This window comes from Malus domestica, chromosome 02, assembly GCF_042453785.1.
Source record: "Malus domestica chromosome 02, GDT2T_hap1".
NCBI classification, from domain to species: Eukaryota; Viridiplantae; Streptophyta; class Magnoliopsida; order Rosales; family Rosaceae; genus Malus; species Malus domestica.
This window is the reverse complement of record NC_091662.1, coordinates 35,730,072-35,745,203: the sequence shown is the minus strand read 5'-3', so window position 1 is coordinate 35,745,203 and position 15,132 is coordinate 35,730,072. Positions and strand designations below refer to the sequence as shown.

At 39.7% G+C, this 15,132-nt stretch overlaps 2 protein-coding genes, 1 long non-coding RNA gene and 1 pseudogene across 3 annotated transcripts; 1 reads left to right on the top strand and 3 right to left on the bottom strand.

The window, feature by feature from the left end:
• Positions 1–1,199: 1,199 nt before the first annotated feature.
• Positions 1,200–4,531, bottom strand: LOC103407507 (receptor-like protein EIX2; annotated as a pseudogene).
• Positions 4,532–5,647: 1,116 nt separating this feature from the next.
• LOC139190271 (uncharacterized) lies at positions 5,648–7,181 on the bottom strand. The gene is made up of 3 exons (XR_011574363.1): positions 6,985–7,181; positions 6,798–6,896; positions 5,648–5,787 (listed from the first exon to the last, which is right to left on the bottom strand). It is a non-coding gene; the product is annotated as an uncharacterized lncRNA (long non-coding RNA).
• Positions 7,182–7,578: 397 nt separating this feature from the next.
• On the top strand, positions 7,579–10,080 carry LOC103418623 (uncharacterized). Its single transcript, XM_029096546.2, has 5 exons — positions 7,579–8,011; positions 8,905–8,982; positions 9,171–9,270; positions 9,492–9,634; positions 9,785–10,080. Exons 1-5 carry the CDS (start codon positions 7,700–7,702, stop codon positions 9,986–9,988), a joined length of 837 nt encoding a protein of 278 aa, XP_028952379.1. The 5' UTR covers positions 7,579–7,699; the 3' UTR covers positions 9,989–10,080.
• A 145-nt stretch (positions 10,081–10,225) lies between these two features.
• LOC103413772 (RNA polymerase sigma factor sigD, chloroplastic) lies at positions 10,226–13,710 on the bottom strand. Its single transcript, XM_029096544.2, has 5 exons — positions 13,058–13,710; positions 11,870–12,100; positions 11,654–11,794; positions 10,727–10,927; positions 10,226–10,584 (listed from the first exon to the last, which is right to left on the bottom strand). The coding sequence occupies exons 1-5, from the start codon at positions 13,661–13,663 to the stop codon at positions 10,306–10,308; spliced, it is 1,458 nt and encodes a 485-aa protein (XP_028952377.1). The 5' UTR covers positions 13,664–13,710; the 3' UTR covers positions 10,226–10,305.
• Between the last annotated feature and the right edge of the window lie 1,422 nt (positions 13,711–15,132).

The following is a 15,132-nucleotide window of genomic DNA, read 5'->3' as shown; positions in this document are numbered from 1 at the left end:
GCTTTTGAGAAAGTAAACGCCTCTTCGATTTCTGAGCAGGCGCCTCTTCGATTTCTGAAGCTTCATCGAGTGCAGATTTTTATAGGGGCTGACATTAAGTTCCAAAGCACACTTGAATATCCACCAGTAGAAGCTCCATTCTTGCACTTCTAAGATCTTGATTTGTCCGACCTCTTCTCTCTTCAACACCTTTGAAAATGTCTGGCCCCTCCGACCGTCGTTTTGACTTGAACCTTGTTGAAGAGGCAGCATCGCCTTCTCCAGACAACATATGGCGCCCATCCTTCGTCTCCCCTACTGGTCCTCTTACCGTTGGAGATTCCGTGATGAAGAATGATATGACCGCTGCGGTAGTGGCCAGGAACCTTCTCACTCCCAAAGATAACAGACTACTTTCCAAACGGTCTGATGAGTTGGCTGTTAAGGATTCTCTGGCTCTTAGTGTTCAGTGTGCAGGTTCTGTGTCTAATATGGCCCAACGCCTATTTGCTCGAACCCGCCAAGTTGAATCATTGGCGGCTGAAGTGATGAGTCTCAAACAGGAGATTAGAGGGCTCAAGCATGAGAATAAACAGTTGCACCGGCTCGCACATGACTATGCTACAAACATGAAGAGGAAGCTTGACCAGATGAAGGAATCTGATGGTCAGGTTTTACTTGATCATCAGAGATTTGTGGGTTTGTTCCAAAGGCATTTATTGCCTTCGTCTTCTGGGGCTGTACCGCGTAATGAAGCTCCAAATGATCAACCTCTGATGCCTCCTCCTTCTAGGGTTCTGTCCAGTACTGAGGCTCCGAATGATCCCCCTCTGGTGCCTTCTCTTTCTGGGGCTTTACCGACTGCTGAGACTTCTCCTAAGCAACCTTTGTGAAGGCTCCCTCTTGTTTGTTTATTTTGACTCAAGTATATGTACATATTTGTAACTTATCGGGGATATCAATAAATAAGCTTTCCTTTATTTCAACGTATTGTGTTAAATACACCAAAGCCTTCTTCGCTAAGTTCTTTGAATTTTCTTTTGTTGAAGCTTGTATGTTGAAGCTTTGTAAGTGGAGCATGTAGGTTGAGGTAGTGTTCCCTTAACGAAGAAATTTGCAACAGGTGACAGTGCCTGGTCCTGTGATGCACTCCTCTCCTGTTTCTCAACCATGACACACTTTATCGACGAAAGAGAAATATGCATCACTCCAAGACTTTCTACTCGCTGCAAATCCCAGTCCAACACTTAAATAATATCACTTATCGATGAAGTCGTTGTCACCACCATCGTCCTCCAAAATCCTTTCGTTGTCACGATCACCTGGACAGCTTACGACAGGAGGAGGACCACAAGGGCCTGGATTTCAACCATAAGAGGATTCATTAAAAGTTGTCAAATGAGCTGCATATATACGATCCTTACCAGAAAACTCATTGTTTGACAAATTTAGGTACCCGAAAGGTGAAAGTTCTAAGTACCGAAAATGTAATGGATGATACTATAGTACATAACAGTATAAAATATAAAATGCTTTTTTAGCTCAAGTGATCGTACCTGGTCCTCTGATTCTCAGGCATGACATTCTGATATTCTCTCCAAAACTTGATCTACCAACCGAAAATAAGCAACGCTCCAAGATTTTCTGATAGCTAAAATAAAGAAAGGAACCAGAACACCCGATGCAAATCCCAATCCGACACTCAAACAGAACCACTTGTCAATGAAATCGTTGCCATCACCATCATCCTTCGGAGTCTTTCCCTTATCCGGATCATCATCTGGGCAGCTTACAAGAAAAGGAGCACCACAGAGGCCTGGATTTCCAGCAAAAATGGCGCATCGAAAGTTGTTAATTGCCCTGTGTATGGGATCCTACCGGTGAAGTCGTTGTTTGACAGATTCAGATACCCCAGGAATGATAGTAAAGACAAACTTCGAGGAATTGGACCTGTGAGCTTGTTGCTTGACAGATCAAGTGACTCTAACTGTTTCAACTTTGAAATGCCTTCAGGAATGTGACCGCTTATGTGGTTTCTGGATAAATCCAGAGCAATCAAACCAGCCAAATTAGTTATTTCTTCGGGAATATCTCCACTCAATTGATTTCCAGATACGTCTATGCTGATTACGAGGAAGAGAAACTTGGTGTGAATTTGAGGCTTGCCTTTTAAGTTCACAACCAAGCTTTCTTCATAGTAATCACCCCTGTACTTCCCATAGAATAGATAACGGTTCGTGTTTTCCACCTGCGCCATTGCTTTGAAATCTCCAAAACTAGCTGGAATGCTTCCATTCAGTTGATTTTCTGCAAGGTCCAGGACATGCAATGAACTTAAATTTGATAGCATGATGGGAAGTTCTCCGAAAAATGCATTTGACCTCAACCTCAAAATTCTCAGATACTCAAAACCTTTCCCGATCCATGGTGGAATACTTCCTGTTAGCATGTTATTTCCGATATCCAGTGTCTCCAAACTTGAAAAAATTCTGCAAAGCTTGTGGGAGCCGTCCGGAGAGTTTGTTGTCGCTTAAGTGCATTGTTTGAAGCAGACTTAGCTGACCTAATGAGCTCGGAATGTTTCCAGATAGATTGTTCTTGCTAAGGTCTAGAGCCTTTAAAAAAGAACAGTTTGCTATGGTAGGAGGAATGCTTCCATTAAAGCTGTTATTTGAAAAATCGATAACTTGAAGATGCAAAATTTCGCCTATAGAAGCAGGGATTGCACCTGTTAGTTGGTTTCCCGAAAGAGAGAGGAAGATCATGTTTGGTATGGTTTCCCCTATGGCCTTTGGGATATGACCTGAAAATACATTGTTGGATAAATCTAGTAACGCGACATCAACAATCGGAAAAGGAATCGGTCCTTCAAAGAAGTTGGAGCTCAAATCAACTTCTGCATAGGAAGCAGCATTAAAAGGATTTGGGACCTGCCCTCCCAGCTGATTGAATGAGATATTTAACAGTGAGAGGTTCGATGAGATTTCCCAAAACCAATTTGGAATGGAACCTGAAATGCTGGCATTTGAGAAATCTAGAAACTCGACCTCCTTTTGGGATCTTAACCAAGCAGGAAACGAAGGACCCAAATGGCATGACCCTAGATCAAGATTCTGGCCTAGAAAAGGGGGCATCCAATTTGAACTGACGTTTAATGTTAAAGAGTTGGAAGACAAAAGCAAGGTTTTCAACTTACTAAGCTGCGAAAAATGTGTTTTAGTTACAACGCCTGTCAAATGATTGGAAGAAACATCCAACACAGACAACTCAGAAAGTTTCCCTAAACTATCTGGGAGAGTCCCATTTAGGTTATTGCCTGATAAGCGGAAAAACTTGAGGTTGCAAAGTTCACCTATAGAGCTTGGAATCCCACCCTTCACATTGTTGTCAAAAAGATCAAAATAAGTGAGAGCTGTCATGTTGCCAAAGGAAGCAGGAAGTTTACCATGTAATTTATTGAAAGCTAGACTAATAACTTCTATCTTTTCCCATCCTGCTCTGAAAAGCTGAGAGCAACTTGCCGTTAGATTTTCATTCAGAGAAAGATCAATAGACTTTAATCTCGAAAGTTCCCCGAAACCAAGCGGAATCCTTCCATGCAAGCCACAGCTGCTCATACTGAGAGTTTCAAGACTACTGATATTGACAAGCCAATTAGGTATCTCTGACTTGAAGCTGTTAGAATCAAGTTCAACTACAGAAAGTGAAGTGAAATTGACTACAGTGAGAGAGGGAATAAAACCGGATAAGCCACAACTCGACATATGCAATTCAGTTAAGAACAAGAGTTTATTAAGCTTTGGAATCCAGTCCGGTCCTACCATTGAAAGATCAGCTCCATTCATATTGAGATACTCCATAGATACTATACCAGTCACCCATTCAAGGTTATCAACAGATATTAAATTAGAGGACACATCAAGAAACTGCAAGCTAGAGAGGTTCCCTAAATTTGGGAGAATTCTACCACTAAACCCAGCATGTGACAGGTTTAGATACTGCAAATTTTTCAGGGATCCGAAAAATTCAGATATTGGAATTCCATTAAATGTATTGAAGCTCAAGTCTAAATGCTTCAAGGACTCGAGCATTTTCAGCGACGGACTAATTTCACCACTAAGGTTCCAGAATCCGTACCTGCTTGGAGAACCAAACGGATCCTGCGGATGCGGGTTATGGAGATCAACTGTTAGAACAGCTCCAGTTGTATTATGACAGTGTATCCCCCGCCATTCGCAGCAGTTGCTTCCTTTCCATGATGAAAGCCGGTTTTCAGGATCTTCAAGACCCTTTTTGAAGTCAATGAGAGCCTCTTTCTCGCTTTCTAGGCAACCTATCAACCGAGCATTACCACCACAAGAAAAATGGTTTATCAAAAAGAAGAGAAGCAGCAAGAGTGGATGAAGCATTGTGAATGATTCTGTAAACTCAAAGTCTCAGACTCTCAATAACCAAACACTATGAACCATGAACAATGATGATATTTCTGATATAATCTTCGCTTGCGTGCGAAGAAAGAAAACTAATTTCGCTTTCTTCAGAAGAGTTAAGAAAAGTGAAGGTTCATGGTAAGACCAGAGAAAATAATTGAACATAAAAACATTTAACTGCAAGGAACATTCAAACCAGTTCCCCAGAAATCAATGTATGCCCTTATAATAATCACATTCTTAGAACATATTAAACGTTTTCTTTATCCTTAAATTTAAAAAAAAAATGATTAACTCTTTCTGGGCCAATCAGTTTTCTCTTAGTATTGACTTGATGCAACAAGTTTCTCATCATTCCCGACTATTAAATTATGCAGGCTTGCCTGGAAATTAACCAAGTCAATGCATGCATCATGCATGTTTGTTATAAATAACGAGTGGGATCCTTGCCGGATCCTCAAATCACATCCGTTCATCATACATCGTGCAGTCAGAAATTATTGTAAATTCTTTTATTTAAAATTGAATATAAACAGTACCTAATGAAAACTGACCGCACGATGTACGATGAACGGATATGATTTGAGAATCATCGGAATCCTTACAATTATGAACTATAAGAAAACTATATATTTTTCAACAAAAAAGATATTCTAAATTAATATATTTTACAGAGAAGAGAAATTAAACTAAGATGCAAAGGACGGCAACCCATTATCTTTGACTAACTGATTTGACACGCCCCGATCTCGATGTCCTCGGAACATCGGGATGGTCACGTGCTGGCCGACACCCGAAGGGTGATGAAAGCCATTAAATTAAGTAAAAGCTCAAAAATAAGCTAAAACAGGCAATAGGAACTAACAACATAATACTAAAGTTCAACTACTAATTAATAAAATTATGGTCATACACATAAGTTCAGAGCATACGTTTATTACAGAGTACAAACAGAATTTAAGATAGAGAAGTGCTATATTACAATAGATGTCAAAGTAGAAGAAATATAACACTGAATCACTGGTAGGGAAAAGTCTCGTAGCTTAAATCGTAATCCTCGTTCATAGGTCCTGAAGGGGAAGCAAAACAAACTTGAGTGGACTAATTTGATATAAATATAATAAAACAGTTATCAACATACTAACCCCCAGGTTTATGAAAACACATATATAATGAAAAACATAGGTTTTCCGAAACCTAGCATGATGTGCAGTATCTCAAATTCATAACTTGTATATGTAATAAACACTAGTGAATTGTCCGATAACCTCCAGGCCCCATGCCGGCTCCCCGTCTCTGTGCTAAATAGTCAAAGGAAACACACTCCATGCCCTATGCCAACACCAAACCGTCGCCCCGGACGAACCAGAATATATCCCTACATCCCGTAGCGGAAAAGACCACTAGATAAGTACAAAACCATTGAATATATCTAGATTGAAAAACAACTTTATAGTATAAAGTCATTCATCATCTATACTACAAAGAGTTGTTCTAAACATGTTCTAAATATCATATCGTCATCCATAAGATATTCTATAAGAACATGGGTTATATGAAAAATAGTAGTAATTTAATCTAGCCTCAGTAAGCATGTTATCTCACAAAACATTTCATAAAACATAATCATTCAATCATGCTTTTCATGTATGCATTTCTAGTATTAAAACATGCTTTTGAAGGGGTCCATTCACCGTACACCGATGGTGCAAAGCTGTACCAAAAAGGTATAACGGAATCACCGTTAATAATTGCACCTATTCACGTAAAGGAGTACCTTTAGTCAAACGATTGAATTTGAAAAAATGGACTTAAAAAACGGGTCCAGAACGTCGAAATTAGCCTAAGAGATGTCTTGGACAAAATCCCAAAAAGTCAACATTGACCTGTCAAAGTCAAAGTCAACTCTGACAGTTGATCGAGTCAACGCTGACCGTTGACCGAGTCAACAGTCACAGTCAACTGGTCAAAGGGTCAAAGTCAGACTGGGCTTTGGATTGGGTTGGGCCGAAATGGCCTTAAAGGATTTGGGTTTAGACTAAGGTTAATGGGTTTAGACTAAGGCCTAATCTTCTAAAACAGAAATAAACAAAACCTAAAAAGGTTTTGGGTTGGGTCAACGGGCCTCAAGCCTTGAATGGCACGGCCCAAAGGCCTTTTGGGTCTTAAAACAATTTAATTAAAAACAATTAAAACAAACTGGGTTAGGGTTTTGGGCTAGACTCACCACGGGCCTAAGGCCTGCTTGTCCTAGAAACGGCCTGAAAGCCTGGAGTCGACGGAGAAGAACGTCGGAGCTTCTACAGCTCCGGTCGACCACAAACTACAACCCTAGACCCTGATCTAGGTACCAAAACGAAGTACAAGACGAGAGGAGTGTTTTCATACCTTCCTTTCGCCGTAAAACGGCCGGAGATGGACGGAAAATTCATCGACACCACCGAGTTCACCGGAGATGGGTGTGCTTACACCCAAGTCGATTTCGTCCTAAAACCTCCACAATCACGCAATAAAACCCATTTAAAACTCATTCTCACATGAATTTAGGACTAAAGAGAGGGAAATCGAGGCTTACCTAACCGGAGAATAGAAAAATCTTGCCATAGTTCCTTTCCGGGTTTCTGTCCTCACAGCACGGGAAATAGGGAGAGAGAAGGATGAGGAATGATGACGATGATGGCTTCTCCGAGTACGAGTGTGCCTCAGCGTGTGGGTGTGTGTGTCCCTGTGCTATTTCAGTGAAGAGAGGAAGAGAAGTGAGAGATCTGAGAGGGAGAGACGGGAAAGACAGAAAGAGGAAGAAGAAGATGGGGTTCAAGGGGGGGGGGGAGACAGAGAGAAATGAGAGGAGTGATGGGGTCCTGCCACGTGGCAACTTGAGGAAGAAAAGAATCCAAATTTTAGATCCTGATAGGGTAGTCAACATAGGATCAAAATGATAGATTCAAAACATTTAAGGGATAATTACATAAATATATTTTATAAACGAGGGTGGGTGTTACATGATGTAACTCAAATTTGCACAAAAAATTATAGTTGGTTCGGATAAGTGTTTCCCAATTGAAGATTAACCACGGGCCAACAACAATCGTGGCCCGTTTTGTGTTGTGCGGATGACTTGACTTTTCAGTTTTCCCTCCGCCGTCCATCCAGTATCGGCTTGAAAGTCCCACGCTCCCGTAACACGCGTGAAGGCCACTTACGTTCCCAATTTACCGTTACTACCCGCCAACCAAAGTCACAGAAAATTCTCAGTACTCTAGCTCTTTCTCTCTCTCTCTCTCTCCATAATGGCTCTCTTCACTTCTATCTCCACCTCAACCCTCTCCGTCTCGGCGGCAATCCGTCCCATCGGGCCGTCGAACAGCTCTAAGCGCTTCTCTCATTCCATCGCTGCTTCTTCTCTGAGCTCCCCACAGTCTCCGGAATCAAAATCAACTGCCCCAAATCAAACCGCAGTCTCCTCCTCCACTGAAACTTCACCAAACCCTTTTAATGGTGCGTCGTCAAGACCCCCAGAGCCGGCGGGCTTCAACTACGCCCTTGCCAACGGCAACCCCTTTGTTCGGTTTGCCCGTTCCGCTGAGTCTTCCATTGAAAGGGTAACTGAATTTTAATTTGTGTTTCAGTCACTGTACTTGCTTAGTAATGATTACTTGGTATAAATGTTCAGAGATCCATGGGAATATTGGAACTTTTGGAATTTGGATGTGACAAAAGGAGTGAATTTTCCTCTTTCTTTCTTTCTTTCTTTCTTTCTTTTTTGGGTTTGGACAAAAATGAAAATAAAATACAGAACAGAAAAACCCTTCTAGTTGCAGAGGAGGCTCTTCTTAACTTAGGGCAGTTTGATACCATATCGTTTTCAGTTTTCAAAACAAGTGAAAACTGAAAACAAAATGGTTATCAAATGGCCACTTAGTAGTGTGACCTTTTCTTAATTTTGGTGACCGGAGCTTTATTGTGTGGCTTTGTTCCTCCATAGCTTGTGTTACTTTTTTTATGTAATGCTGGAGTTCATCAACTCTCTAAAGAATTTCTTGCACTTTGATTAAAATTAAAATGACAGGGGAGGGGTTTGAATAGCTTGGAGGACTTGGTTGTGATTTTTTTGATAATTGACAGATTATTGTTTGACAGATTGCTGCTGAGCAATAAGAAGAATCAGTAAGTTAGAGCTACTGATGCAAATGTAGTAGTTTTGTTCAAACACTTTGGAGGCAATCTCCTTCAAAGCTTAAAAGAATTCAATGGCAATGGCATCATGAGTGTTAACAAATACTGTAAGCGGTCTAGCGCGTATAAACAACCTATCTTAAACTAAGATGGCTAGGAAACTACAAAATGTCATTTACCTCATGGTCGGTTCTGTTTTTTGTTATAGGTACCAACTGTCAATAATTAAGAAAGTTGTGCAGTTTCTTCTTTCTGTTTAGAAATTTTTTCCGTCTAACAATATGTTCTAAGCGTTCTTTATGTGTCCATTGTTGAACAGACAATATTTGACTTCCGGTTTTTGGCACTGTTTGCTGTTGGAGGTTCGTTGGCTGGTTCACTGTTGTGCTTTCTCAACGTAATTTCTCTCTATCATATTTTATATTCTTACTTAAGTACTAAGGAGAAGAAATATTTTCTTTCTATGAGGTCTTCGACCGTGAAAATATAAATTCAGGCTCTGATTGCGATTTCAACTATAATCTCTGTGCTACACATAATGTATGACTGTATCCGTACATACTCATACTATATTCGAATCTGCAGGGTTGTGTTTATATAATGGATGCTTACAAAGTTTATTGGACTAGTTGTGTCAAAGGGAATCACACTGGACATATGGTTCTCCGACTTGTTGAAGCTATCGGTATAATTTCAGAATCCTCTTTCTAGAATTGCTCTATGTTTCTGTTTCTTGAATATGCTTTCAAATGCTAACCAAAATACATTTCAAATGTCGTGACTTCCGTGTAAGCAGCAGAAGTCACTCCTTTCTTAAGAGGGTAAAACTCATCGTATGATGTCCATATTTCTATGTTTATTTTTGTTGTTATAGTCTGTATGTTGATGCAATGATGAATGATGCAGATGTTTACCTTGCTGGGACTGTCATGTTAATATTTGGCATGGGACTTTACGGATTATTTATCAGTAATGTCCCTAATGATGTGCCTTCCATTGATGATCGCGCTCTAAAGGGATCTTCTTTGTTCGGGATGTTTGCTATGAAGGTAATTTTTACTTCCCATATGCATTGGCTTAAACCTGCACCGAGGTATTAAATTATTAATAGATGCTAACACAGTCCTATTACATCAGAACTAATCTGTCTTATTTTATATTTTGAACACTGCCAAGTTAACTGGATGATGGTTTTTCAGGAGAGACCTAAATGGATGAAAATTAGTTCACTCGATGAATTGAAGACGAAAGTGGGGCACGTAATTGTCATGATTCTTCTGGTAAAGATGTTTGAGCGGAGCAAGATGGTGCAGATAACCACCGGTTTGGATCTATTGAGCTATTCTGTCTGTATTTTCCTGTCTTCTGCTTCTCTGTACGTCCTTCATAATCTACACAAGTAAGGATAAGGCTTTCAAACACATTACGTATAGGGTTTAATGTAACGTTTAGCTTACAGCTTCAAGTGAATATACGTCTTCCAAATTGAAATCAAGGTTGTGCTATTTTGATTTCGACTTCTATTGCTCACACATTAGATGCAAGCAACTTATGAAGATCAGATAACACTTCTTTTCTCGTTAACACCAACATTTGGTGGAATTGTTACTGCGCTGGGAGTTTAAGAAAAGAATTACTGATGCAACAAAAAATGCAACCGCTTCTTTTCCCGTTATGCTATTTACCTTTCTCTATCTTAATATTTTGTTCATCGAAAAAACTATACAATATACAATTTTAGATTGTCGAATGTACTAGTCTGCTTTAACTTTGATAACGCAATTCCATTAATCTGTCGAACCCTCTCCCTCGAAAGCTTTAACAGTCTTCCTATGTCCTCAAAGGACTTTGGGGTCTCTCCGTGTAGCCCAAAGTGTAATCTCAACACATATGCTTCTCTATCGCTCAGCGTCTTGAGAAGCTTCTCGACCTCTTGCTTCATTAGCTGTTTTGTAAGCATCTTTTCTGGCATCATCTCCTCTGGCCCTTGCATGATCTCCTGCAGCAGAATGCGAACTAATAAATTAAGATCGACTAATGAAGCGTAACTGATACACTTCCACAATCGTTTGAGCTGCTAATGGAGCATAGCCATGAAAGCAAACATTCACTAAAGTGGAAATAAGATTCAAGAAACAGACCTGCAGTGACATGCAACCCCGAACAGTTACCACCTGATCCAATGAAATTGGCGGTCTGCTCCTCTCGCAAACAAGCTTTACTGTTGCAGCATGCACATTGACCTCTTGAGCGATTTCGTCATATGTAGGCAGTCGCTGTATTCTTTGGTTGAAGGAATTTTTAGCTTTTGTGATTTTTGCCATCACACCGCACATGTTAACCTGCAGAAATGAACTAACCATACTTCTGTAATCTTTCAATCAATGCAATTCTACCAGGTTATCTCGCAAGAGTTGTATAAAATATGTGCAAGGAAAGGAACTCATTTTGATACAAATTTGCTATCTAAATCATCTCAAACAAGTTTTAACGCCATCTATACGCCAAAAGAGCATCTCCAGCTGAAAGCTAACCTCAGCATCTATATTCAATAAAATTCACCTTTGACAGTAGAACAATTTTGACGAAAACATTTCAAACAAATTACGCTAACAAGTATAGTCACGTCTGATAAAAGTTGCTTTAACCATCAATGTTTTTTCATCTTAGACGTACCATGGTTTCGATGCACCAACTGATATATACAATAAGCAAGAAGCAAAGGCGCAAATTCTTGAGAAAACTTTGGGCTGACAAGCTAACCTGGTTTACTATATCCTACCCCCAGCATTAGAACTTTCCATTGAAATGCAACGCAGGAAATGTACTGTTTTCGTTCAAGAAGTAGTCCCCATTTCCAATTAAGAGACATTGAACCTAGTCGTGAATGTGGTGCAAAACTCGAAGCATCAGAAAACCAATAAGAACTAACTAATTAATTACGTCACTAACATAAAATCTGTAGCTCGGTGATTAGGCAACCTCAGTCAAAAAGCGGAAGCAGTGTCTAACAAAAAGAACTAAATCCAACTGTTTAAGAACAATGGTTAATTAGGTTAGCTTCTCACTGGTAATCTGATTATTCTAGACTTCTTCTCTAGGGCTCTGATAATAGCTTGCCTGATCCACCAGTAGACGTAAGTTGACAACTTACATCCTCGCTCATGATCAAACTTCTCTGCCCCTCGAAGTAGCCCAATGCTCCCTTCCTGCATAAATAGATACTTAGTTTCGTGGAGCAACTTACGGAAAGTGTTGGACAGGAGTGAAAAAGGTGTAGGAACCTGAATGAGGTCTTGAAAGCTTAATCCTTTGCCTTGATAACTGCTGGCAACAGAGACAATGAGTCCCCGGTAGCTCCTGATGATTCTTTCTTGTGACTCTCTTTTCTTACAAAGCACCTTATCTATACTTCTCGTCTTCATTCCCATTGCCTTGGCTAACTGCTTTGAGGTCGGCTCCTGCTCTTCAGCTTCTACGACTCTTAATCTTCGTGATTCTAGTCTTGCTCCCTCCTGTGTCATTAAAGGCCATACACAGATTAGAAAACTCTGCAAGAAGTAATTTGAGAACTGTTCTAAAACAAAACACGGTTCCAACTAAAGCTGTTCCTTGTAATTGCATTTGAAAACAAAAGGAAAATCATGTGAACCGAAGTATAAAGATTAGCAGAAACTTAAACCCTTTTTAAGGCTTATGCAACGGCCACCAATTGAATTATGTTAGTTGTATCATTTACAAGGGCCAGCCATAGCAAAACTCCATTTCTTAAATAATGCTCTTGAACTTGGCAAGAATTGATGAACTCGAATATTGAAACCAACCAATCATTCTCCAAACTCAAATCGGAACAAACAATGATGCGCAATATGCAGTCTAAATCGAGAAGTAGAAGAACACCCATCAATTATTTATACGACAAAGTAAATGGCGGTTAGGCTTTTCACATATAAGCACATAACTACTTTACACCATAGAGAAAAACACTTCAAGTCCAATACTTCAGAAAACACCCTACTTTTCAACAGGAGAGACCCTAACGGAAGTTCGTGCAGTAAGAATCAGTTAGAACATGGCAGCTGGCTGACACATGGGCTTTTCCTTTAATTGGGCGCGTTGTAAGCTATGTTTGAATCAGGAATTTGCAAGTACCAAACATTTGAGGTAAATTAGTTACAAATGAATCGCAAAACACTAGATGAAGGGATTTGAAATGCGCAAACAAGGATTCACAAATGACGACTCCATTCAAGTAGCCATTTGCAAACCCCTTTAAACACATTGTATTTACTCATTTCAAAATCATCCACCAAATCTTTTTGCGGTGCATTTTTAACTAATTTAGTCTATACCGCTTAGTACTTTCAAATCTCATCTCGAAACATAGCATGAACGTTTTTTGTATAAAACTAACCATTCTCGGAATACTAGTACAAATTTGCTATACAAAGAATCAAGGAGAATTATAGTACCTTGAGACTTAGACAGCATTCTGCTTCTTCTTTTGAGCTCAGATGCCCACATCTCACTAACCCAAACGACAACTTTCCATCTCCAACGCCCCTCTCCCTCTCCTCATCCAAACCCTCCAACCCTTTTCTCCTTTTCCTCCTCCTCTTCCTCCTCATCACCAACCCACCACTCCCATTCCCACTCTCCCTACAACTCCAAGCCTTCACAATCTCATCCCTCGCCGCTGCAGCATCTCTGGCCGCCTCTAAAGCAGCCCGGGCCAGCGCCAGCGCCTCGGCCGCAGCTGCAACTACCAATGCGTCATTGGAGACCAAACTGGCGCCAAATTTGGAGGAGGAAGAGGAAGAGAGTGGAGGGAAGTGCAGTTGGAGAGGGTGGTGGGTTTTGAGTGGAAGTGTTGGGAGAGTTGGAGGTTGGTTTGTTGATGAACATATGCTGCTGGTGATGGCCATACAGATTACAGAGAGTACAAGGAGTGAAGTGTGAGCAATGGATTTTTCTTTCTGGAGAGATATTTGTGTGTTTTGCCATGTGAGTCCAACGGACAGAGAGAGAGGATAGAGGAGTCCGTCCGGTGCTAAATTTTTGCTATCTGTGGATGTCATTGATTTCAATCTCGATCATCGGATTCAAATTATGTCTTTTATTTTTTTTTTCTCCGTATTTATGTTTATTTTTGGTCTTTGATTTTCTTTTACTCTATTTTAGAGTACCGATAGGATTATCATTACGGGATGGTTCATTGATTGAAGACGGATGAATTTTAGATCCGTATTTGATGAATTACACGATGGTGGCCACTGGTCAAGAGAGGCTAAACCACCCGTTGATACTTTTAAAGTATTACCACATATTTGTACCATAATAGCTGGTACTTTTTTCAAAAAAAAAAAAGGCTTACCATTTATTTGTATCAAAATTCGTGTCAACTCTAATAGATGTATGACTCATTAGCAGATATAGATCTCATATCTATAAAGAGATAATAAAAATATATGGTAAGAAGCATTTTTAAAATAATTTTAAAAAAGTACTTTTTACGCCAAGTTGTCTAATTTTATTTAGAATGATGCTATTTATAGACTTATTTTTACTTCTTGCATATCTTTTGTTAATTTTCTTCATTTAATCACGTTTAAGTTATTCGATCTGACGATCAGAAATGAAAATGACGTGCCCGAAATAAATTTATGATCAAAATAGTAAAACACGTTACTCTCCTTTTGCGGCGTACAAAACGGCAAACGCATACTGATACTCCACTTTTTCCATTTTGGCGCCAATTCTTTTCTCTCTCTCTTCCCAAAGCCCAAGGTTTTAACTTCCATACCCGTCCCAAATCGATCACGGGTTTCGCAGATAGACCTCAGAAACCCCAATTTCTTGAAGAATCAGAAAGCAGCACGGCAACGTTCAGGAATGGCAGACCGTCTCGCAAAGCGCCTCAAAATTACAAGGTCCGGAGACTCGTTTCACTCCACTTTTGAAATTGAATTTGAAATTCTTATATGTATTCTGGTACTCAGTTTGTCAGTCTTGTTTAGAATTGGGGCTTTTTCATTCTAATTGCAATTTTTCCTACTGTCTGTTTGGTTACCCAGAAAATTTTATGTCTTTATGTTTATATTTTGCTTTATTAATAATTATTCATGTTTGAACAAATCATCTTATGCGTTACTTTCCATTCCAAGAATTGTGCTTCCACGCATGTAGCTCTTATTTTGCATTTATTGTTGTCTTCACTCAGCATAAGTGAAGTACTTGTACACAAGCTTGTTTTCTTTTCAAATTGTGTCAGTTTTAACTTTTATTTACAAATTTTGGCCACTATTATGCAAGTGGATTACATGTCTTGATTCACTATAGACGAAAGTAGAAAATTGGTTGATTTTATCTCTCTCTCTCTCATGCATTATCAAGGGAAATAAGCTACTTCCCAAATAAATACTGGTTTATTGACAAGACACAGGAGTAATCTCAAGGACTAATTTATCAGCCTTCTTTGTATTTAAGGAAGGGTGGTGCCTAAAAAAGATGTAGTTGAAATCAGTCAAAGGTTTAATGTTCAGGTCAA

What these genes read in the sequence shown, in the direction of transcription:
- LOC103418623 (XM_029096546.2), top strand. Translation starts at nt 7,700, where the DNA reads ATGGCTCTCTTCACTTCTATCTCCACCTCAACCCTCTCCGTCTCGGCG. An exon ending in CTGAGTCTTCCATTGAAAGG is followed by an intron (nt 8,012 to 8,904) that starts GTAACTGAATTT and finishes ATTGTTGAACAG; the next exon opens with ACAATATTTGACTTCCGGTT. An exon ending in CCGACTTGTTGAAGCTATCG is followed by an intron (nt 9,271 to 9,491) that starts GTATAATTTCAG and finishes TGAATGATGCAG; the next exon opens with ATGTTTACCTTGCTGGGACT.
- LOC103413772 (XM_029096544.2), bottom strand. Translation starts at nt 13,663, where the DNA reads ATGACATCCACAGATAGCAAAAATTTAGCACCGGACGGACTCCTCTAT. An exon ending in GCTTTCAAGACCTCATTCAG is followed by an intron (nt 11,795 to 11,869) that starts GTTCCTACACCT and finishes CTATTTATGCAG; the next exon opens with GAAGGGAGCATTGGGCTACT. An exon ending in GGGGTTGCATGTCACTGCAG is followed by an intron (nt 10,585 to 10,726) that starts GTCTGTTTCTTG and finishes ATTCTGCTGCAG; the next exon opens with GAGATCATGCAAGGGCCAGA.